Genomic DNA, 25,244 nt, shown 5'->3' with positions numbered 1-25,244 from the left:
ATGCAAGGGTAACCCTGAAAGCTTCATACCTGACCCCACTCTTATATGTATGTAGAGACTGACTGCTTTGAGGGGAAAACCGAAAGTTTACATGCTGTAATATGTCCTCAGTTTTTTTATTTGGACCCAATTTCTTCTATTGTCTTGGCACTTGCGAGGCCTTGACTAGGGAGTTGCATGTTTTAATGTTTGTAGTTAACAGTGATGAGGAACAGCACTTTGCATCTTTATAGCTGGTCTCTTTGTTTGTGCGTGAATGTGTAAGCACATGCCCACACACATGCTTACATATATGTACACGTACACATATGGTTCCCCTGTATGTATGTGTGTGTGTGTGTGTGTAAGCGAGCGAGCGAGAGAGAGAGAGAGAGAGAGAGAGAGAGAGAGAGAGAGAGTAAACTTTGTCCGTGCAACAGCTCAGAGTGGAAGATGTTCAATTACGAGCTTTGACCTGGAAGAAATTGCTACGTCCAGAAAAGAAAGGGCAATGGTGGATTTCAGGAGATACTGATGAGCGTGAAGAAGGCAGTAGTGTTGGGGTGGCTGATATTATGGATAAGGACGTTGCTGAAGCAGAGAGCTTGCTGCAGCTTGCAGCTTCGCAAAGGATGAACACTGACATTCGTAGGGCTATTTTCTGTGTTGTCATGAGTGGAGAAGACTACTTGGATGCTTTTGAAAAGATCTTGAGGTTAAAACTTCCAGGGAAACAGGTGAATTCTGATAGTTGTTCGATTCATTATGGTTCAGTATATTTTTGAATATTCTCCTTGCAAAGGCATTTACATTTTCTAGCTAACGGGATGTTTGGCAAGGTCCCCCCCCCCACAAAAGAAGAAGTAATTTATTCAATTCAAAATAACAGAATACTGATTTACTATTCACACAACAGAGGTGGGAGAGCTAACTCAATCCCTACCCTCTCCAAACTCAACCAGGGGCAGGACATATCTCCAATGTTCAGTTGGAGTTTATCCAAAACTGAAAAACAATTACAACAGAGGTATATATATTCTAGTGTTACAAAGGTATATATATACAACAGAGGTGGGAGATGAAAATCTCTGTCCAAACCTTGACTGAAACCTAATAAAGAATGCCCAACTCCTTAATGATATGTGCATAAGCTTTGGAGAAGGAGATGACAACCAGGAAGCCCCAAAATGCTAGTGCTGTGAAACGCCAATGTTCCATACGAGTTCCAAAAACTGATTAATGAGTGCTATTCCCGTGCGGTACATTGCCCATTTTCCATCCTTCCTGGCAGCCTTAACCTTGGCTAATTCCGTTGGTTTATCCTTTAGTTAAGCTCTTGTAAGTTCCTTAGCTATCCATAGCTTAGTCCATTTCAGCTTGTAGGACTGTTGTAGGATCTCGAGTCTTGAATCTCGCGAGTTAGATGTAATAACAGCATGACCTTTACGATGACTAATACGGACTGCTGTAGCTTCACCATCATCCTCAGAGTTATCAGGCTTGTCATCCTCATCTGCTGTCCAGTTAATGTTAGGCATGGCTGCTTTAACATGTGCTAAGGTATCACCGAATGAATCCTCCTCATTATACCATCCATCTGGGAGTCCATTTAATGCATTATCCCGTCTGGCTTCATGTTCTGTAATCTCTTCTTGAATATCAGCTTTGTTTACCTTTGCTCCAAACTCCACAATGACCTCGTAGTTGCAATTAGGTAGAGGCCAACACAGACCTGGTTATGGAGGTGGAGTACATAGGAAATGCTCCTCTGTTTCCACTCCTCAAATGTACATAGCCTACAGATCTGCTGATCTCTGGGTGTGCCTATACAACTCTCTCTGTCTTGATCCTTAGCTGATGGGACGAGATCTACATCTGTCCAATGGCAGTCTTTAGTGCATGTGAAACTCGAGTGTCCTCTAGGTGCTAGGATTTGATGATCTCTCCATCCTCTGATACTTTCAAGAAATGGACTTTAGTGGGGAATTCCTTGTTTCCCCTCCAAGTCTGTGATGTACAAAGCTGAAGTAGATCCAGCCATATGATACGGTCGATCTCATCTTGTGGGATTAGGGGGGGATAGTGCATCCAAGCTGTACTGAAAGGGGCCTGTGAAGATATGTCACGTCTGGAAGATAGCGTCAATTTGGAGTGGAACTCTGCCTATACTGTTTGATGAGGAAATGAGTGCTTACTCCAAATCATCCTTGATGCCAAAATCACTTGTATTCTCGCAAATCTACTCTAGTCAGTCACCCGAGGGATAACTTCCCCATAAGTGCTCCTTTGTCTCAGTTCTCCCAATGTGCATAGCATGCAGATCTAATACTGTCTAGGTATACCTGCAGCTCTCCTGGCCTCAATCTTCAGCTGATGGGATGAAACCCGCATCTGTCAAAGGGCAATCCTCAGTGCATGTGAGACTCCTCTGTCCTTGAGATACTAGGGTCTGATGATGAATCCCTCTGTCGATACTCTTAGGAAGTGATCGCGGTAGAGCTGGATCTTGGTGGGGAGCTTCTGGTACCCCCCCAAAGTTCGAGATGTATGGAGCTGGAGGAGATCTAGCTGTATGAGACGGTTGATCTCATCTTGTGGGATCAAATCAAGAGGCGCATCCATGCTGTACTGCTGCGTATATAGCTATTGGCCTCACTAATGTATCAAATAGCCATCCCTACGTTGGGGGGTCTTGGAAGCGTGCATGGAAGCATTGTCACTCTAACCCTCTTGCTTTGTCTCCTGTCCATTTTAGAAATTCAGCGCACATAGACATGTGGTCAGATGCTTTTCCATTGGCCATCTTTTTCAGCCCTGTTTCTATGTCTTCAAATGCAAAAGGATTGGGAGAAGCAAGTGGTATCTCTTCAGTCCCCATTTCTGTCGCATTGACATGATTGTAGAGTTTAATGACGTATTCCATCATATCTTCATCTGATATATTCCCCATGATCTTTTTCTTCGGACTCTTGACATGCCTCCAACCTTTCTTGGGATTTTTGATGAATGTAAGTAAATCAGATTTTTCCTTTTCTAGAATGTAACGCCTCTTCTTTTTCCGTGTGAGAGCATTATATTGTTTCTCCTTCTGTCTGTACAAGTCTGTGTTTGGAATGTGTTTCAATGCTTTGCGCATTTGCATGCACTCTTCATCGTACCATTTCTTACATGGTAGACCTTTGACCAATTTCTGTCTTGCTTGGGGGGCTACTCCAAACACCTTTGTGGCGGTGTCCAAGATAGCCTCTTTGAGGGCTCCCCATGTGGGTGTAACTGCCATTGCATTCAGCTTTGCATCCAGTGTGATGGCATATTCTTTTTGTTTCTCTTGATCCACCCGGAAGCCTCCTGGATGTGCTGTAATTTTCTGTGTGGGGATTTCAGCCTGCACACTAAGGGTGAGCCACAGGGAGAGATGGTCTGACTCTGGCTGTTTTGCTCCTATTTTGAGGCTCTGAATGTTAGGTAATGCATCTACATGTGCCAAAGCATAATCTAATACACTGTGCCCTCCACTAGCCGAAAAACATGTAGTCCCGTTGGTCGCGGGAAATAGTTGCATTCCATTTAGTATTGGCATATGTAGACCATTCATCATGCTTCTGAGTGCTCTGCCTTGTGCATTAATGGTGTTATCGTCTGAGATCCTGTACCATCTGTCATCCACTTCGATTGCATCCTCTTTATCCATTTCATCATGCATGATCGGCTGAAATTGCATTTGTCCAGTTCTTGCATTGAGATCACCCAGTATTATGACTTTACCTACTTCCTTCAACTTAGCAATGTCTAGGCATAAGGCTGCAAATGCATCACTGGTGTCTATTCCATTCCTGCCATAAAAGGGAGAGTCATGATGTGGTATATAGCAACCTGCAATGAAGAGAGGGCATGCGCCTTCGACTTTCAGCCATATAAACCTCTTGTATTTGTCGGCTTTGTAGAAACTGATCTTTTCTGCCAAATGTTCCTGATACATGCATGCTACACCACCTTGACCTCTTTTCCCTATCTGTTTCTCATACACGGTATGCACCACGTATCTTGGTACGTCTGGAATCCTGCAAATTTCGCTCTCCCATGTTTCTCCAAGGAAAATGATGTCTGCATCTTGTATGAAAGCATTGATACTAATTCCCTTGTTCTAGGGGAATCCTCTGCAATTCCAAAACATTACTTGTAAGGACTTGTGAGTCCCATGGGTCTCGCATCCCTATTTGATAGTCTCCTCCATTGGAGGGATTTTCCCCTGTCGCTTGAGCCTCTCATTGTATTGCTTCCTTCTTATTTCTTGCTGTTTTGGGGTGCGGTCCTCACTGACATAGAAAGGGGAGCCCTTGAGGTATACTCTATTGCTGTCCAAAATGATGTCACGTTTTGTTGTGTCCATCATTGTGCATACAATGGCTCTTTTACCAGTCGTACCTTCTTCTATTCCACCCACACGATGTGCTCCATACACTGCCACATCTGGCATCGCGAAGTGCTCTGCAAAGACTCTATCACCTCTTTTGCTAGGCTGAGGGGACTCTCCTTTTCCACCTCTGGAATTCCTCGTATGACAAGGTTACGGGATCGTCTTTCTTTTTCTTTTTCTTTTTGTTCCTGTAGGTCTTCCTGTGTAGTAGTGTTGTTACGGGCTGGAGGAATTTGGGCTTGTTGAGCTTGTTTATGCTCGTTTGCGTTTCCACCGGGTGTGAGCTTTGAGGCAACTTCTACCCACTTTTTGGGTTCCTCTAGAGTGAATCTTTCCTTGTTCCCCTGTTCTTGGGCTTGTTTAAGTTCATGTACCTGTTTGCAGCCTGTTTCCACTTTGGTTTTTAGCACTGTCACTCTGTTTTGCAATTGCATCACAGTCTTGTGGAGTTGGAGATTTTCTGCTTGGAGTTCCACCAACATGTTAATGAGCATGTCAATTTTCTTGCTGTTTTTGGTGCAGTAAACCTTCGAGAACGGAGTGGCAAGATCTAGTTTCTTGCTCAGTTTGAAAGGGGTCTGTCCCCATCTCTGCCTTGAGGCCTGTCAGATTGCTCCTCTTCCTACAGGACCTTGCTGGACGAGCTGGAAGGGAGACGGCCTGTTCTTGGTGTACTGAGCATTACCTGTGACCCCTTTCGAGAGAGCAATGGCCAGTTGGCCCGGCCTGTTCTTGGTGACGTGACCCAGGCAAGTCGGGTCGGGTGTGCGTCAGGCTTGTAGCAAAGGGCGGAGGCGGGGGACAGGGTTGGCAACGAGGCGGCAAAGGCGAAACGACGTGATTAATAGTTCATGGGTGGCGATTGTGCGACAGAGGCGTGGGGGCTGCTGGTCGTCAAGAACTGTATGTGATGACGTGCTTTTGGTCAGCGAGGTGCAAGTGGTAGCTGGTCCGCGAGGTGCCTTTGTCGGCTAAGCGCAGAACGGAGTAACGTGTCGAGGGAGGCAGGTCGGCAAGGTACCGCGGGCTGCTGGTCGGCGAGGTGCGAGGGTGTCGAGGGAGTCGAGGAAGGCAGGCCGACGAGGTACCGCGGGCTGCTGGTCAGCGAGGTGCGAGGGTGTCGAGGGAGGCAGGTCGGCGAGGTACCGTCCAGCCTCCCGAGAGAGAGAGAGAGAGAGAGAGAGAGAGAGAGAGAGAGAGAGAACATTGCTTTTAATGAATAATTTATTTTGTTTTTGTAGGATCGTGAAGTGTTGAGGGTTGTTGTAGAATGCTGCTTACAAGAGAAAGTCTTCAACAAGTACTATTCTCTATTGGCCGGCAAATTGTGCCACCACGAGAAAAACCACAAGTTCACATTGCAGGTAAGTTTTAATGTGTTTTTTTGTCATTTAAAAAATGCTAGTTTGCATATGCTCTAAGCCAATTGTTAGAATAAAATATAATATCATAATAGCTGTATGAGTAATAATTGTGTGAAACATTCTTAGAAGGAGAATTTCAAAGATGCAATTCGTTGTATCACTCTCGAGCAAATATTACCATTTGTGAGGAGATTCCATAATCAAAGACTAGGTGTAACTACTTCATTTAGGATGTCATCATGTTATAGGTGACATAAAAATTCCCCTCTTAAAGTTTGTTTCTGTCCTTGCAGATAATACTTGTGGAACCTTTTCTTGAGTTTCCTTACTTTTCCCATGTAGCATTTTGTTCTAAACCATCCTGCCCTTTAACCAACTATTATTGAACTATTATGATGCATGTACTTTCATTCACATCAAGAGATCTTTTGGTTCATGTGGAAGTGCCGGTAGCTCAGTCATATATGTAAGAACCTCTTTCTTACCAAACTATCGCTTTCAATAGTCGTTTCATTAAATGACTAACATGAAATATTGGATGTATGCTACATCCTTTTAGTAGAGCTAACTTGCCAATTGTTGGGAGTATTGTGAACGGTCCACAATATTTGGTAACAACTTAGGACACTCACTAGGTCTCATTGTTTTGGAAAACTTTGATGCTTCTATCCTTGTCAAACTGGATTCTCCTTTTTTGTGGATCCACGCTCTTTATCTCTATTTTGAGTTCTCTTCACACTTTCTTCGGCATGTATTCAAGAAAGTCTTTGGTACATTGTACCTTTCACTTCTCAAAACCTACAAATATTGGTGCTTTAGGCTGAAATCCATACACTAACATGAATGAAATCCATTACACTAACATGAATGAAATACACTAACATGAATGAAATCCATACACTAACATGAATGAAATATTGGTGCTTTAGGCTGAAATCCATACACTATGGTTTGTTCTTGAATGCTCTGAACTATTATATGCAAATTCTAGAATTTTAGCACCATATAAATAGTGTCTCCATGGCTGTCCATGGCTCTAGAGCATGGACAATAGGGAAGAGTTCTTTCTCATACTTGAATAGCTCTGCAACACTGAAGTTTTGATGTATTGAATCCATCTTCTTACTTACAAAAGCTAGAGGCCGTCCTTCTTGGATCAGTATTGGCCCTCATTTTATCCTTGGCCTGTGAGGGAGTTTCCCTTCCCTTTATCATTGCAACAACCACTTTGTCTTAGTCTTTTATAAATCTTCTATATAAAAGCCAGATAATCCAAGAAATATGTATAACTTTCAACATTCCTTGGATAAGGCCATTGTGAACGGTCTTAAATTTCAGATATTTGTCCCAAGTAATTCACTTTTTTGATATAGAATTTGCACATCATTGAACTCACATAAGCTCATTCACAACCTGATATTCTATAACTTTGAAAACTAGTGCGTATCATTCTTGCTGAAAGCTCATTTGAATAACTAGATAAACTTGAAGAAGTTGAGAAACATAAAATAATTCTTGAGATGCGTTAGATTTTAATGTGTAGTGGCAATAGCATTACAGAACTTTAGATTAAGACACTCCCAAGATAGTTATGGAAATTTTCAGAATAGTAGTCAATGGTGTTTTCTGTAGGGGCAGTATGGAGGCTTCTAACCCCCTCTCTCACTCATAAAGTTCATATCATCCTGGACTTCCATGTCTTCGGTTTCCACTTGGCAAAACCTTCTTCAAAACCTAGAAGCCTCTAAATTCTTACTGAATTAGGGGACTCATTAAAAATATTATAGAGTTTTAATTCGACTTCCTAGATCTGAGAAACTCTTCTATAGTCTATTTCTCATTTGTAGCCTTCCCTATCCTTACATTCTTGCCAATGGAAGATAAAGCAGAACAAAGACTATAACCAAATTATAAATTAGGGACATCGTATGTCAAAACAATCAAAACAATTGTACATAGACTCTTAGCTAGTTACATGGCTCTTGGAAGTGGTTCCAACAAAGGGTGGTTTTACTGCCTCTAGAATCCTTTAACACACAGGATTTTGGTAAGTAAAGATATGGTGTTTGCTGAAATTTTAATCAGTCTATCACTGAGTTTGAAAAGCAACTGCAGACAGGTTCACATGATGTGTTTGATGGATTGCTTCCATTGACAGGAGAGAACAGCCAGTGGAAAATCAGCAAATGAAACATGAACTCCTGCATGTGGATGCCCTAGATCAGGTTAACGATCAGCCCAATATTCAGGATGATGTGGAACAAAATCCTGAAAGAGAGAGCAGCCACTCAGGAAGCTAGATCAGTCTGCAGGTTCTTGATACAAATTCTCCAAGAGAGTAAGTTTACAGCTCCTCTCACTAGCAGGACAGGGGCTGGTTCTAGAAGTTGTGGTGATGCACATTTTGTGGATGCTTCTTGGATGAGCAACTTGTGTGATGAAAGATGAATCTAGCAGCTTTGAGAATGCTCAAGAGAGTGATCATACGATGAGAGCCATGCGGGCTGAATTTGGATTCAATCCACAAGAACAACACGTGTATTCGGTGGAGTTGACCATAAGCAAAAAGGCTATTTGGACAAAATGGGTTTACAAGGTGAAACAGAAATGTGATGGTACCATGACAGCTACAAGGCAAGGCTAGTTGCTAAAGGCTATTCCCAGCAAAGGTGATAGGTTATGATGAGACCTTTTCCCTCACTTCCAAGATGACAACCATCAGCTCTGTTATTGAATTCATTTCGGTTGGAAAGGGCATCAGTTGGACATTAAGACTGCTTTTCTTAATGGGGACTTCTAGGAGGAAGTCTAGGTGAGTCAGCCCATTGGATTTGTGATGCACGGACAGGAGGGTAAAGTGTGTAAGCTGTGTAATGGTCTCAAACAAGCTCCATGGGGTTGGTATGAGAAGATGCACATTTATGACGAACCAGGTTTTGAAGACTAGTGGTACCCTCTATGTCAAGAGAGAGACAAACGGGATTTGATCATAATTATCCTTTAAGTGGATGATATGCTGCTCATGGGCACCAATGAGGACAGAATTGCGGAATTCAAGACTAATATTGAAACCCCATTTGAGATGTGAGATTCGGACTGTTGCATTATTACTTGGAAATTCACTTTATGCTGTTAGAAGAGGGGCATTCTCATGAAACAATCCAAGTAATACAAGGGCTGCTACACGGGTTCAGTATGCAGAATTGTAAGGCAATTACATCTTAAAAAATTCTTTCGCTACTTGAATCCCTTCTTTTTTGGGACTCACTACAATTGGGGCTGTAATTTGAAATCCATACATTATCATGAATGGACTAAACCTATAGTTGAATGCTTGGTAGTATTATATGCAAATTCTAATATGGGAATATATTTGTCCCAATTAATTTGTCTTTTACTTGATATGCTTGAAGCATATTCTCATGATTTGATTCACACGTCCAATTTGACCATCACTCTATGGACAATCCACAACATGCATATCTAAACTAGTTTCCAATCTCATAAACTCATCCCTCTAAAAATGGTTGTTAAATTTGCTATCTGGTCACAAACAATATTAGTATGTAGTTGTACAATTATGACTCAAGTTGAACCTGGGTTTAAGCTGTCAATGTTCATGATGTTGATGCCACTCTATACAGCTAGGTTGTTGCTGTATTATTTATCTATGCAACATGTACTGACATTGATTTCGGGGTGTCACTTTGACACATATCTCACTTTGTAAAGTATTTAGTTCAAGGGGGTGTGGTCCCTTCCATTTTGGAAATGAGGAGATATGGTGACCACCTATGAGTGGGGCATAGTATTGCACAAAATACCAGACCCATACTCCACCTTCTATGTGATGGAGAACCAGCCCCTGAGGGAGGAGGTGCAATAATAAAATCAGTGATACGAGATGTGAAGGCAGGGGATCCCATGATGTAATCGACAACGCTAGAGCCCCCACCATGTGGGAAGCACATGAGACCACCTGAAGCGGACCATCTATCAAGACCATTATGGATAATGAGATCATACATCTTGCCTAGATCTAATAAGGCCCGTTTGTAAGATGTGACCAGGGCTCTCCTATCAAGCAAAACACGCAGCATACCTACTCCCTCAAGGTTAATGTCTGGCTGTCACCACAATGTAAATATCCCAAGTCAAAGTACAGTTGACCATTTATTTGATCATAATTAAAGTGTTTTATATGTGTTAATTATGGTCAAAGAGTTCTTTTAATGGTCAAGGGATTGACTATGGTGAAAGATACTTGACTCTAGTCAAGTAAACCTGACCTCGGTCAAGGAGACTTGGTTTATTACCAAGAGGGTTAACTGCGGTTAACCAGAGAACTACAGAGCTGACTACAGTCAGAGAGTGTTGACTTCGGTCAACAAGACTTGGCATGCGCCAAGAGGGTTAACCCCGGTTAACCAAGATGTGCCAACTTTGGTTGGAGAGACTTGGCTATAATTAAGGCGCCTCGACTCTTGGTCAAAGCTCCTTAATTATAATCAAGAGTGTTGACTCCGGTCAACCAGAGAATAAATATATATATTTATATTTGTTTAGGTGTGCACATGTATTCAGTGGGGACGCCCACCGTGACTAGAATTAGTCCACAGTGTGTTATTTGCATGCAAAGCGCTAACAATTAATGGGTGCCATGGTGGTGCGCTTTAATTAATTGTTGCAGGTACTAGGAAGAGTTATTTTTCCTAAGCGCTACAGGAGCCTGACAAGCATCTAGGAGGCGGTTCGTGTGACCAAGTGCTTTGAAGACTCCAGAGTGGTCCTTAGTGGCATGTAATAGGACTTAGTCTAGATTTTAGACAAGTGGCATGTTGCCAATTTGAAATGAGCTTGAAGCTCTTGTAATAAAGGGGATTTTTCACGTTTTGAAAGGAGGGGGGTATCAGACAGCTCTACGCTGAACTTTTGTATTAGATTCTCTTCAAGTAATAAAATACCTTCGGGGGGGTCCAGCCCGACATGTTGTCCTGGGCCCTAGTGTCTATGTTGAGAGAGGGAGAGCAAATGAGAGTGTCTCTGCTGTCTTTTACGTGAGTGAGCATTTCATTGGTATCAGAGCTTGGGATTCGCCATCTTCTCAGGTGGTGACGATCCCAAGAAAGGCTTGAGGATGTGTGGTTGGGTGATCAGAAGATCATTGGACCTCTCGATGCTCTATTTTGGCTGCCTGCAAATTCCGCCAAACAGTGGGCTACGAGTTCTGGTTCTCAAACACTAGTTTTTTTTAAACGTCTGGTGACCATCTACCATTGGATGCACCGACGAAGGCTATACGCAGGACAGTGGCCAGGCAAAGTGCGAAAGTTCATGGGGTCCTGCAGTTAGTAAGCTAAGCGAGGAGTCAGGAGCGTGGGTTTATGTGATTCCTTGGAGAGAGCTTTGAGCAGACGATTGTGTGACGTCTCGGGCGGAGAATCAACAGGACACAGGCTACCCATGGGAGTGACGCCTCGGGTGGAAAATTAACATGACACTAATCTTTGGTGCAAGTGTCTGGTGAAATAGCGCAAGTCCTGGTATTGCTGATGGCGTACGTGCATCCAATAGATGTGAATGCAAATTAATTGGGGCAAATTCTGTCACGCTTCCTGTGTAGCCATGACGCCTTGCATAGCGACGCCTTCACGCACGGGTTCACAATTTGACGGAAGACAAGCGACTCTCCAGAAGGCTGGCTGACGGAAGACAAGCGACTCTCTAGAAGGCTGGCTGACGGAAGACAAGCGACTCTCCAGAAGGCTGGCTGATGGAAGACAAGCGACTCTCCAGAGATGCAAAAGCCCGCGACGCGCGATGGTCTCTAAGGCGCGATGGTCTCGACGGAAATTCTAGCCAAGGTTTGGGCAAGTTTGCAGAGCTGACGTGGCACAGGAGGACACGTGGCGCTAACGTGGCAGGCCTGACAAACAGCTGACGTGGCAGCCAGCAGGCCCAGCTGACGTGGCATCCACACGTGCAGTAGATGACGTGGCACTGACACGTGGCAGTCAACCTGGTAGGCCAATGGTTAAGTTAACCCTGGTACAGTAAATCCTGGTTGGTTGACCTGTGTTTAGTGAAACCCTGGTTAAGTTAAGTACAGCTAGTCAACTCTGGTTAGTTGAACCAGTACCCAGTTAGTTCAACATTGGTCCAGTTAATCTGGCCTAACCAGACCAGTTTGGTTGGTGTAACCAGTCCAGTTAGTCTAGTTGCAGACTAACCAGACCAGAACCAGTCAGTCTGGTTAGAGTAACTAGCCAGTTACTCCATCTGGTTACTGTTCTTTCAAAAAAAAAAGGACAGTTGCAGAGACTGTTTCTGCTAGCAGATTTCACCTGCCTGTCAGACTTTTACTGTCAGAAAAGCAGAAGAAAAGCAGAGAAAACAGAGAAAAACAGAGAAAGCAGACTTTTACTGTCAGAAAAGCAGCAAAAAGCAGAGAAAAGCAGAGAAATCAGAGATTTGCAGAAAAAGAATATGCATGCCTTTGAGCAGAGAAAAGAGGGAAAAACAGATGCATTTTGAAGTCATTTGCAGTAGCCAGAAAAGGGGCAATACAATTGTTGATGCTTTAGCAATTTTGTGGGTTTATGCTTTGAACTGATAGCCCAATTACTGGCACAAGTTGTGAATGCAAGACACCTCTTGTTGAGGTATTTTTCTGTCGGAAAAGCAAAGGTAGTTGTGCATCAGTTACCTACACGGTGTGTGAAAAATTTGCAGATCTCAGAATATGGATCAATCACCTATCCAGTGGGATTCACAAGATAGGGATGTACATCCAAGACAGAGAAGTGTGCAGCAAACTCAACAAGAATTTGAACAGATGGTACGTGCTCGTATGCAAGAGATGGAAAATTTCAGAAAAGATCCAAGGCCTCATCATTTGTTTCAAGCAGAAGCTATGCCTAATATAGCATATGACGTGCCAATGCCAGAGGCGCACTCTCGTGTACAGCCTGAGAAAGAGAGATCTCATAGGGGACGGTCTCATAGCAGGAAGAGATCGAGGCATCATCACCGATCTCCTAGTCCATCACCGTCTATCTCGAGTTCGACTTTTGTATCTTCTTCTTCTTTATCAGATAAACCATCCAGGAAAAGAAGGAAACATAAGAAGTCTAGGAAGAGAAGGTCTTCCAGAGAGACCAAGGAATTCAAAGAGGGAGGTAAATCTGTCAAGTTTATGACCTACAATGGACAGTATGGTCATACAGACAAAGCATTGCAGTTCATCAGGCAGTTTGGTGCTGCATTCGGCACAGAAAAGTTTTCAGAATCCTCCAAGTTAAGAATGGTCAGTTTGCACTTGACAGCAACAGCTAGTGCATGGTGGAGTGCACAGACCACAAATGGATCAGCCCCAAGGAAGTGGAAGGACTTCAAGAAAGCCTTCTACCAGTAGTTTATGCCTAAACAGTTTAGAGACCATGTTCTTCAAGATTGGGACAGTTTGCATATGGATGCAGGAGATACAGTGGATGTGTACAACAAGATGAAATATTTGCAGCTGATCAGTTTGTGAGAGACCTCCAGACAGCTTACAGCCAAGTCCGGACAGCAATCGAAAGGTCTCAACAGAAACATAAAAGAGCTGCAGATAAGCATAGGAGACAGTTAGATTTCAAGGAAGGGGACTGGGTACTTTTAAAGTTTGAAAAAGCTAGGCTCCACAAGTTTAAAGGCAAACAGAAAGTGTATGCAAAGTTATCTCCTAGATACTATGGCCCTTTCAGGGTTACAGAAAGAATAAATGAGGTTGCATACAGATTAGCATTGCCAGAGCATTGGAGGATTCACAATGCATTCCATGTGAGTCTTCTAAAGAAATTCCAGGGACCAGAGCCTACAGAACCAGTATCAGAGGATCCACCAGAAGTGGATGAGCTGGAGGAGGTCCTTCAACTAGAGCAGATTGTGTACCATACTGTGCGCAAAGGCCCTCAGGGTAAGGAGTTTTACAGGTATCTTGTAAAATTCAAGAATTATACGGCATTCGATGCCAAGTGGATGGACGAAGACTTGTTATCCGACCATCCACAACTTTTGGATGTTTACAAGGAAGCTTTTCAGTTGAGGTCAACTGAATAGAAGCCGAGGGGATGTCACCACAATGTAAATATCCCAAGTCAAAGTACAGTTGACCATTTATTTGATCATAATTAAAGTATTTTATATGTGTTAATTATGGTCAAAGAGTTCTTTTAATGGTCAAGGGATTGACTATGGTCAAAGATACTTGACTCTAGTCAAGTAAACCTGACTTCGGTCAAGGAGACTTGATTTATTACCAAGAGGGTTAACTACGGTTAACCAGAGAACTACAGAGCTGACTACGGTCAAAGAGTGTTGACTTCGGTCAACAAGACTTGGCATGCACCAAGAGGGTTAACCCCGGTTAACCAAGATGTGCCAACTTCGGTTGGAGAGACTTGGCTATAATTAAGGCGCCTCGACTCTTGGTCAAAGCTCCTTAATTATAATCAAGAGTGTTGACTCCGGTCAACCAGAGAATAAATATATATACTTATATTTGTTTAGGTGTGCACATGTATTCAGTGGGGACGCCCACCGTGACTAGAATTAGTCCACAGTGTGTTATTTGCATGCAAAGCGCTAACAATTAATGGGTGCCATGGTGGTGCGCTTTAATTAATTGTTGTAGGTACTAGGAAGAGTTATTTTTCCTAAGCGCTACGGGAGCCTGACAAGCATCTAGGAGGCGGTTCGTGTGACCAAGTGCTTTGAAGACTCCAGAGTGGCCCTTAGTGGCATGTAATAGGACTTAGTCTAGATTTTAGACAAGTGGCATGTTGCCAATTTGAAATGAGCTTGAAGCTCTTGTAATAAAGGGGATTTTTCACGTTTTGAAAGGAGGGGGGTATCAGACAGCTCTACGCTGAACTTTTGTAACAGATTCTCTTCAAGTAATAAAATACCTTCGGGGGGGTCCAGCCCGACATGTTGTCCTGGGCCCTAGTGTCTCTGTTGAGAGAGGGAGAGAGGGAGAGCAAATGAGAGTGTCTCTGCTGTCTTTTACGTGAGTTAGCATTTCACTGGCAGTAGAATGGAATCGTCCTTGAAGTTGAGAAGTGGTACCTCTGACAGGCGCCTGTCCTCGTGTTGAAAACCCCAACCAAGAGGACTTCCCTACTGCTCGAGAAGTTGACAATGGACTGATAAAGAGCTGCATATGGTGATGTCTCAGCCACCTCTCGGATATCTCAAGCAAAGTGAGTGCGAGGTCTCGGGAGGGAAGCACCATACTACAACGAATAAATCCGGGCCGTCGATGTATCGGATATGGATCCAAAGAAATTTGGAGTGTGTATCTCTTTGCTCTATTGAGATGGTTCCCAAAAGGGTGGACCTGTAAATAGTCGTCCATCTCGAACTAGCGCCCACTTCGCATCCTTGTGGGCGCGATCCTACTACTATAATAGAGTGTGCCTCTCCTCAACTTGTAGGGGGGTGAGATCCTCATCCATGGAGATCGATGGTTGGTCCCGTAAGATTGACGTACGCCGTAGAGCTGAAAGTCGTGCTTGACTGTCATGGAATCGTATGATAGGAGCTGCTCTCAGTTGGGGTCTCTCCCCACCCGCCATGCCCTCTCGATCCTGCGCCTAGCTACCCCCAGAGTAGTTGACGACAAATGTAGTCGCATCACTCATCTGTGTAGCCTCAGTGCGTGGGATGCCACAGACTCTGATGTTGAGAGCCATATTGGCTCTCTGCTGTTGCTCTATGGGAGTAGTTGAAATGGTTGCCCTTGCAGGTTCCTGTTTGGCCACATCGATCCATTTGGAAGTCTCCTCGATTATAGATTGCATGCTCACAATATGTGCCTCAACTACTGGGTTACTCCCTGGGACTGTGTGAATGGCTATGACCTCCTGTCGGAGCTGTGAAATGTCATGTCTGAGCCTCTGAATAAGGGTACCCTGCTAGTGTATGATACGAGCCTGTTCTTGGGCAAAGCGGGCTTGTTCCTGTGCGAAGCGGGTCAACTCCACCTCTCGTACTCGAATGTTGTGCACCTCCATCAAGAGGGATTGCCAGACATTAGGTGGGGTGGCCCTAGGAAAGCCCGGTCCTTGTGGATCGAAGGAGGCTAGTACAAATAAAGGAGGATGGGGCTGGACGATGGGCGAAGCTAGAGTGGACTGAGGGAGATGACGGTGAAGAGTAGCTCTGGAGTGCGTGTGTGGTAAGGCCAGATGAAGCAATGAACGGTGGCTGGCTGAGGGGCAATGGTGACAAGATTGAGACGTACTCAGTTGAGGCACCATAAGCTGTCCCTAATGATGGTGATTGGAACGGTATGAATAGGTAAACACAGCGAAGTAATGATGTTCTCATCTCCCAATTCATCTAACCAATTGAAGATACACGAATAGGTACCGGGAGTGTACCACCTGGGCCTTCGATTGTTACTACTCCCGTAGGAGCTATGACGTCATTCTTCGCGGCAACCAATGGTCGCAGGTTTATGTCTTGCTATATCCAAACCTGAAAATAGGCAACGAGAACTTCGATCAGATGCGGGTATCCAATCCTGCTTGCTGTAAGACCTGACCCCTCCATGGATGGGGTGGATAGCAAAAAAGAAGCTGCTGTCAACGATGGTGATGATGATGTGAGAGCCGAGGTGGGAGCTGATGTGGAGGTGGAAGCTGATGTAGAGGCTGATGTGGAGATTGCTTGCATGGAAGCCCTGGTGGTTGCCTTTTGTGTGGCAGTGCTGTCCACGTGTAGGCCACTTTGATTGCTGCGTTTGTTGACATCCTCAAGCGTGAGTTGTTACCTTTGTTGTTTATCCTCTTTTTTGTTGGGTCTCTCTCTTTCCTTTTCTCCTTGTCTCCTTCGCCATTTCGGGGGTGGACTGAAGTGAGCTCCTGTTTTTTAATGCTAGTGGCAACACCTTACTCCGTGGGCAGGTCAGGGGGCAAAGAGGTTGGGCCATTTCTTGGTTCTTGATTTCTGAAAGGCTTGCAAGATGATTTGGTGTAGAGAGCTGAGAGTTGCTTGGAGCTGAGAGCTGAGGGGCGGGACTGAGGGAGTAGAGTTGAGGGGCGGAGCGAGGGGGCTGAGGTGATGCAAGGGGGGTGAGGCGCGGAAAGGGTTGGCAAGGCTAGGTGGGAGTAGGCTGAGGGCTGCTGGCGGGGGTAGGCTGAGGGCTAGCGAGGGTAGGCGGAGGGCTGGCGAAGCTAGGCGGGGTAGGCAAAGGGCTAGCGAGGCTAGGCGGGGGTAGGCAAAGGGCTGGCAAGGCTAGGCCGGGGTAGGCAGAGGCCTGGCGAGGCTAGTCGGAGGGCTGGCGGGGGTAGGCAAGGAGAAACTGAGGCGGCGCGAGGGGGCTGAGAGGGAGAGGAAACGAAGAAAAGGGAAGGAGGCAGACATCCGTGTCCCATAAGATGCGAAATCTATTAGAATCCCCATGTTGCTGGGGTGGACACGCTACCTTATCCAACGAGGTTGCAAAATCTTTGGCAATAGCTTCTCGAGAGATTGAGGGAAATCCACAACCTCTACCCTAACCAGGCAGCAATGCCTAATTAACGATGGTATAATCTTGTGTGGAGACCAAGGCAGTTCATGTACCATTTTCTGCCCCTTGTATGTGTGGGTGAATCCCAAATAACCAGAAATATTTTCCAAAAGCAGCTTTGGAAAATCTGGTGTGTAAACGCTGGCACAACAATCCCAAAAAGTCACGTGTGCGAGAACAATGCCAAAGAAGATGAGGCACTGACTCTGGTGGAACCAAGCATATGTGACAAACAGATGGAGCAACATGTCTGCGTGACAGAGACTGTCTAGATGGAAGAACTCCTAACAATATTCTCTAGATAAAAACCTGTTGTCGAAGTGGAATTTTAGATTTCCAAATCCCTCGCAATCTCCGTCGCCACCATTGTGTGGGACGATTCATATGCCAAAGGTTGTTTGCCCGTTGCGAAACCCAAGGCAAGGGCTAAAGAACCTTATCCAAAGAAGAAACTGTTATGTGAGACAGCTTCAAGGGACGACATGCCAACCTTGGCAAATGAAGTGTCCAGTCTTGAAGCCGATCCTGAATTTCCAAAGGAGGTATTGGAATATAAGGCTGAATCAAACAGGACGGTAATGCATGCCAAGACTGAATTTTGCAGCAGCCTAAGGAAAAGAAAGAGGGGTCCCATAATCATGAATCACATCTGCAACAGAATGGATCCCCTTAATACTCAGAAAATACAAACGTTGAGGCTCCTGCAAAGCCAACAAATGGGGAAAATGCTCTCGACCAATGTATGCTTTCAGAACGTAAAGAATTGCCCTGTAAAGAATCCTTGCCATTCCATTTCAAGTGAGATAGAATATGTTTCCAGTCTAGCAAAATGTTGGAGATGAGTGGGCAGCCTTTGATTTTTTCCTGAATAGAACCTAAGATAAAGTCCCATGGAGTGGGCTGCCAATAACCAAAGGCAGGGGTAGTAAGTTGAGAGAGCAAATGACGCATCATGGCAGCCCATGGCCAAGGACCCTGCATAAATTGCAGCATCATTTTGCCTTTATGAGCAAGAATATGTACATGAAGATTCATAATATTAAGGCCTCCATGCATCTTGGGAGAACATAGATGCTGCACCGAAAGTAATAGCAAGCTTTTTTTGCGATGTTTAGAGCGCCAAAAGGCTTCCATGACACACACACACACTTTTTTTGGTGAAAGCACATTACAGACACACACACACACACATGTGCATGTGCGCTTACCATAGTTGCACGAAACGCTCGTTTCGTGGGAGGAAACGGAAACGGCGAAACGGAAACGCCGTTTCGTCAAGAAACGGCGTTTCGTTTTTCCTGTTTTCCCAGAAACCCTAAAAACGGGTTTTTTGGGTTTTCTTCCAGAATTTCGCCGCTGCCGTTTTTCGTCGCCTCCCGCATTCTTTCAGCCTCCTTCTAGCATCCTTTCAGCATCCTTCAAGCTCTCTCCATCCCATCCTTTGCTCTTGGACCTGCCCTCACCTCCATCCTTCTCTGAGCTCTCTCCATCCTCTTCATCCTTTGCTCCATCTTCTCCATCCTGCAAGCTGCAGCCTGCAGCTTGGCAGCCTGCTCTCCTGACTCCATCCCTCCATCCTTCTTCTCTCCATCCTCTCTTTAATCTTACCTTCTACCTCTCCGTCCTCCTCCTCTCCATTCTCCTTCACTTCTACCTCTCCATCCTCTCCATCCTCTTTTACCTCTATCTCTCCATCCTCCTTCTACAGTCTACCTCCCATCCTTTCTCACGAGTCACTTGTGACCTCTCCATCCTCCTCAATGCCGAGAGATGCTTATTGGGTCCATGTCTCCCTCCTGGATAGTTATAAAGGAGGCGGTGGCTCCAAGAAGTGGAGATGCAACTATTGCGGCATAAGCAAGACGGGGTCTGTCACACGGGTGAAAGACCATCTAGCAGGTGTTCCCTGCAAGGATGTAGGACCTTGTGAGTTCGTGCCTACTGCAGTGAAAGGTGGCCTAGCAGAATGGAAGCGTGCGCGTATGGCAGCCTTGGCTGCAAAAAGTGGAGGACAAGGGCTGCAAGATGAAGAAGAGGCTGCTGACACTGAGCCATTGGATGATGCCAGCACATTGGGTTCTGCAAAGAGAAGTAGAGGGGCATCAACTACATCGAGCGCAGGTCCTAGTGCCACAAGAACACCCTTGCCACATGGATCAAATAGTGTGGATGCTAGTGCGGGGAAAAGAGGATCACTGCAAAGGTCTAGCATTCAAGCACGCTTGCAAAAGCAAGCAGTGAAGGAGGCCACTAGTGAGCTCACAAAGCTCTTCATACAATGTGCAATACCCTTTCATGTGGCGAAGACTACACGATGGAGGAAGGCCATGAGAGCTGTAAGCCGCATTGGGTATGAATGGGAAGGGCCTACATATGAGGCCTTGCGGACAAGAGAGCTAAGAAGAGAGAGGGAATGTGTGGAAGACCAAATGAAGCCCTTGAAAGAGACTTGGAAAAAATATGGATGCACACTCTTATGCGATGGATGGTCAGATGCACGCAAGAGGAATGTGTACAATATTTTAGTGTCTTCTTGCAAGGGAACCATGTTCTTGAGAGCCATAGACGCTTCCACTGCAGGTACAGTGATTACAGGGCTGTATATTTGGGAGCATTTACGGGCAGCCATTATGGAGATAGGTGTTGAGTATGTGGTGCAGGTGGTGACAGATAATGGCAGCAATTGTGTGTCAATGGGTGCCATGTTAGAAGATGAGTTCCCTAAGATTGTGTGGACACCCTGTGCCTCACATTGCCTTGATCTTTTGATCGAGGACCTAGGGAAGATACCTTGGATTGATGCCATCTTCTCCACAGCCCGCAGTATCGTGAAGTTTGTCACGAAGAGACCCAAAGTCCTCAGCATCTATCGGGCTTACAGTGACCTTGAGCTATTGAAACCTCCAACCACAAGGTTTGCTTACATGTTCATAGTGGTGGAGAGGCTTGTGCGAGTGCGCCAGGGCTTGTTGCGCACGGTTGTGTCTCGGGAGTGGGGAGATTGGGATGATAGAGGCCAAGCAAAGTCTATCAAATTTTTTCGCATGATCATGGATGAGTCTTGGTGGAATCAGGCGGAGGCATTAATCAAATCGATTAATCCTATCTACACGGTGCTTCGCATCACAGACATGGAGGGAAGCACATTAGGGCTCTTGTACGAGTTTATGGACAAGATTGGAGAGGCCCTCAACAGAAACACTTCCCTATCGCCTGATAAGTAAGACTTTTTACTTTTGTAATATGTATAATTATTGCAGTTACTAAATGGCAATTTGTTATCATGAAGCCTGGAATTTTCAGATATATATTATGTATGTACTATTATCTATAGTCTATCAATTTTGTATGCATAATGCATTCTAATTTCTTGTGGCATGATTTAGGGTTGAGTCCATCCGTGCTATATGGAATAAGCGGTGGAATTGGTTCCACCGCCCAATCCATGCGGTGGCACATGTATTGCATCCGCTCTGGCGCAGTCAAGAGCAATATGAGAATGACGAGTTGGAGGAGGGGATGCAACAGTATCTACAAAATTGGACAGGTGGTGACTTGGAGATGCAACGAAGATTGGAGGATGAACTTCTATTGTTCCGCAATCACAGCCTCTCCTTTGGTCGACCTACAGCTAGGCTCCGAGAGACACAGTTGCAACCTGTCTCCTGGTGGGAGAAATATGGCAACTGTACTCCTACTTTGGTAAGAGTCTAAGAGACAAGTTCCAACGCCACTAGTTGGAGCTTAGTCGTTAAGTAATTTGAAGTTTTATCTACTACAAATATGTTTAAAGTTATCAAGTTCCTGATACTTATCTCGGCTTAATTGGCTTATGGCAGAAACGCCTTGCTATACGTGTTCTCTCACAGGACTGCAGTTCCGGTCCTTGTGAGAGGAACTGGAGCACTTGGGCCCTCTTTCACACAAAGAAGAGGAACAGATTGAGCACGGCTCAATTGGAGCGGTTGGTGTTTTGTCATTGCAACCTCCGTCTCCTTGAGTTCACCGCCGGCTGCCCCGAACCTCGCCAAGTGAATGTAGACAAGGTGGACGTGGAGAAGATGGAGGTCATACCAGATATCCCACGGGAGGAGCTGGACATATACACCATGTTGTATGAGGAGTTGTCAGCGCCAGCACACCACACACGATCATACACTCAACCATCTGGAGATGGTGCTAGTACTTCAGTTGCACCCGATGATCCTGATCCTGATGTTGATGATTCTTCTTCAGACAGTGACACAGATGCCTCGAACTTATCTGAGGACGCAGAGGATGACGATGACGAGGAGGCCATGGATGATGCAGATGATCAGTAGTCCTGCTGTTTTTTTATATCATCCATGAGTGCTTTTATTTTGAGTCTTGCATGACTCATGAGTCATGAGTCATGAATCATGATCATGAAATTTGTGGACCATGAATCATGATCATCTATGGAGTCTGGACATTGAATACTTTCAAGTTTCAAGTTTCAAGTTTCAAGTTTCAACTTGTGTGCTAAGTTTAAACTTTTAAGTACTTCAAACTTCTAAATTTCAGATTCTTGTAATGCCAAACTTGTTAGTCATGACTCATGATACATGTTGATTTCAGATTATTGAAGCATCATTCAAGAATTTAGAATCATAGAGGCATGAATCATGAATGATGCATTGATGCTTAAAGGCTGAAGCCTGAAGCTTCAGCCTTCAAGTATAGATAATTGTAATTTGTATTATGTATGATTTGCACTCTATTGATAATTAAATTATGTATAAAAAATAAATTTTTATACATAAATTGTATCATATTGCCGTTTCTTCCGTTTCCGTTTCGGCGGGGCCCGGAAACTCCGTTTCTTCCGTTTCTTCCGTTTCCGTTTCTTCCGTTTCCGTTTCGGCTGGTAACTATGGCGCTTACACACACACTCAACTTATTTTTTCTCTCAAAAAAATTCTTCCCATATATTAGGGATATTGGAAATGGTATTAGGGAAGCATCTAGTTATCCACATATTGGAAGCATAGATTATGAAACGTTCCAAATGTGTGTTTTTAAAAGTTCTAGAGCTGAAATGGAAAGCTCAAAGCTGTAAAAAGCTAGTTTCTTTCATGTTGTAATATAGTTTTGTGTCATATGATGATGTGTTGTATGACATGTCATATGACGTGGTGTTCTCCGTTTCCGTTTCAATCTTCCCGTTCCGATATCTGACTTTCCCCAAATGTTCCTGTTCCTTGGTAACTATGCTCTCCGCAGCTCAAGTGGGGAGATTACTCTTTGCTCTAGCAACCTACATTTCCATAAGGCTTCAAGGAGCATATGCAGGAAACATTCATGTTTCCAAGTTTTAGATTCAAGTCTTGCCTCAATCTGAAGCTGAAGTGTGAACGTGAATGTGCATTCCTTAATGGAAGTTAAATAGGGTCTAGGTGTTCATGCAAAGATTTAAGAGTTCTATACAGTTTTCACATTCGGAAAAATGGGGAGCCTCCTCAATGATCGTTCCGAGTCTGTGTTGTCCTTGCTCGAGAACTACTCTGAAGTTGGGTAGTTTAAGGCAGCTACTGCGAGGGAATACTGCTACCATGATGAGCCTACATGGATTCCCATTTACTTTGACCTTGGGTCAAGTCACGTTAAAGTCCAGACAAATCTTAATGTAGCTACAGTGACTGGTACCTATGAGCTGTTGTGTTCTATTTATGGTTGCCAAGGTAGGAAAAATGGCTTGAAGCATCCTCAAGAGTTTGACCTGGTACTAGGCAACTGCCATAGCCCCAAGAATGGGGCACACAATTACACATGATCATGTGGGCTATGAAGCCTGTGATCTTTCCTATTAACCCTAAGCTAGCGAAGTGCTGATGGGGATGGCAATCAGAATCCCAAGGTGAAGTGTTATGCCGTTGCTATTTAATATGGCCAGCTCTACATCTTTCCGCTCCATGAATATCTGCCTGCCTCTGCAGCTGAACCACTGATCATTTTAGGCACCTGCTGCCATCAGTCCCTTCTGCCCTGCTCTTGAGTCCCCACAAGCAGCAACATATGCTGCTCCTGACTGTTGTGATTTCAGCTGTTCTGCCTACTTCCACGTGAACTACGTCAATGGTGAGGTGTCTACAATCCTGCTGTTTTCCACACCTTGACTAAGCTCATATATGTCTGCCTGCCACATGACCTTGCTATAGCTGCAGGAGATCATGAATTGACTAAGTGCTGCTATCAACTGTTCGTTCTCCTGTAATCTTGTCTGTTGGTTACCTGTCTTGGACTGTGTATCCCAGCCAACTGTTTGGTGTGTGTGGCTGCCTGGTACATGCAACTTCCCACAGGCCATCTATGACGAGCAACCCCTCAGCACCCAAGTGCTTTTTCACATTCTCTCTCTTGCAAGTCCCATCTTGAGGCAACCTGAGGGGGTAGTCTACACTGAGGAAGATAAATGATCTAGACCAAAGTTCTACAAGGTTGAGAAGAGAAGCATTGTTTTCAAATGCGCACTACTGTTCATGTGCTCTAATTGGTCAGGCTGCCAAAAGCTTGCTTTATATTGGCGTGTGATGCCTCATGTCTAATCATAATTCTGTCTGAAGGGTGTCGCAAGTGTTTCAAATAGCATGGAAGTTCTATGCAGCTTAAGCACAACAGAATGTAGTCTTACAGAAAAATGGGACTATTTATTAATGAAAAGGATGAAGAATCTTGGTGCTCAGTGCACCTGATGACAGGTTTTCTCCATGACATTTGCATCCACAGGAACATGATGTATGTATGGTGTTGTATATGTGTTGGTGTTTGAATGTGTAGTGTTGTGTGCAAGTGCAATCTGGGGAAGGTTATGTTCATTGTTTGCAGTTACATCCTTTTCCTTTTCAGGGTGTTTTAGTTGCATTGAAAAGGGCGGGTGTGGGTTCAGACAGTAGTGCTGACTTATAAAATTTGCGGATGGCAGTATTGTCTATGGGACCACTTTAAACAGCTCAGTTCTATGGAGACACGGAGAATTGCAAATTTGGCACATCTTCTTGCAGATTTGATTGCGACTTATTCTCTCTCCCTTTCAGTGCTAAAAGTGGTGGACTTCACTGATCCAAAAACAATGACTCCAAAAGTTGTGCTGCATTTTCACATATTTATGAAGGTTTTACTGACAGAATACACTGATGAGATAGTCTGGAATACTTTTTCACGGATTGCTTGTTCTCAGGAGCTTGAGAGTATACAAACTGGACTTTCTGTCTTCCTGCACCAGCTTCTGACTAAAGGTCCGAAAGCAGGTGATTTTGAGTTGCAAGAAAGAACATTACTAGTGCAAAGGTGTCACCTGGCTAAGAAAGCATTGGCAAACTCTAGTGGTGTGCGTTTGAAGTAAAGATGGGTGGCTTTGGGCCAAAACGTCTCATTTCTGTTGCTTAGGCCTTGAATTCTGGCATCTCCTCTTCTTGACACATGTGTTCTGAAGTTGGGTAGTGTCTTTCTGTTGCAGCGGGTAGTGCCTCCTTTTACTTGTCCCCTCAAATTTTAGACTAACATTACCCCTTTATGAGCTGGGGAGTTCTTCCTAAGTTTGGGGGTGTCCCTGTGTGAGAATCCATTTGAAATCTGTTTAATATGCTTTTGAGTGTGAATCTGACTGAGATATGGTAAGGTTGCAGGATGTAGCTAATGATTGTAGATGAGCTTGGCATGCATATCAACCTTTACTTTTCACACGTGATATATATGTGGAATCTTGGAATTCAGCCAATCTTATGAGTGACATGCATAGCATACAAAATACATCGTAGATATCCTTGATATAGCAGAAAACCATGATCTGCCATTATTGGCTCTCCCACTTTTTTCTGTCTTTGTATTCTCATATATATATATATATATATAAGTACAGTGCATTGTGGTCACATGGGTGGCATTTTCGTGTGAAACGCATCGATTC

General features: G+C 44.4%; 2 protein-coding genes across 2 annotated transcripts in view; both read left to right on the top strand.

The window, feature by feature from the left end:
• The window catches only part of LOC147897721 (MIF4G domain-containing protein / MA3 domain-containing protein), a 177,266-nt gene extending 152,322 nt beyond the window's left edge, over positions 1–24,944 (top strand). The window contains exons 10-12 of the mRNA XM_087380425.1: positions 420–716; positions 5,638–5,760; positions 24,261–24,944. Coding sequence (XP_087236551.1) covers positions 420–716; positions 5,638–5,760; positions 24,261–24,680 — 840 coding nt within the window. The 3' untranslated portion in view covers positions 24,681–24,944. The remainder of the gene's footprint in view (positions 1–419; positions 717–5,637; positions 5,761–24,260) is intronic.
• On the top strand, positions 16,355–24,244 carry LOC147897722 (uncharacterized). The gene is made up of 5 exons (XM_087380825.1): positions 16,355–16,489; positions 17,650–17,892; positions 20,735–21,019; positions 21,157–21,507; positions 24,185–24,244. Exons 1-5 carry the CDS (start codon positions 16,355–16,357, stop codon positions 24,242–24,244), a joined length of 1,074 nt encoding a protein of 357 aa, XP_087236951.1.
• Positions 24,945–25,244: the final 300 nt, after the last annotated feature.

Source organism: Dipteris shenzhenensis, chromosome 10, assembly GCF_047967505.1.
Source record: "Dipteris shenzhenensis isolate YYH24624 ecotype China chromosome 10, Dip_SZ_1.0, whole genome shotgun sequence".
NCBI lineage: Eukaryota > Viridiplantae > Streptophyta > Polypodiopsida > Gleicheniales > Dipteridaceae > Dipteris > Dipteris shenzhenensis.
The sequence above is the reverse complement of the archived record's forward strand: the minus strand, read 5'-3'. Positions and strand labels throughout refer to the sequence as shown.

What these genes read in the sequence shown, in the direction of transcription:
- LOC147897722 (XM_087380825.1), top strand. Translation starts at nt 16,355, where the DNA reads ATGGATGGGGTGGATAGCAAAAAAGAAGCTGCTGTCAACGATGGTGAT. An exon ending in TTGCTTGCATGGAAGCCCTG is followed by an intron (nt 16,490 to 17,649) that starts GTGGTTGCCTTT and finishes GTGGAATTTTAG; the next exon opens with ATTTCCAAATCCCTCGCAAT. An exon ending in GCAACTGTACTCCTACTTTG is followed by an intron (nt 21,020 to 21,156) that starts GTAAGAGTCTAA and finishes GGCTTATGGCAG; the next exon opens with AAACGCCTTGCTATACGTGT.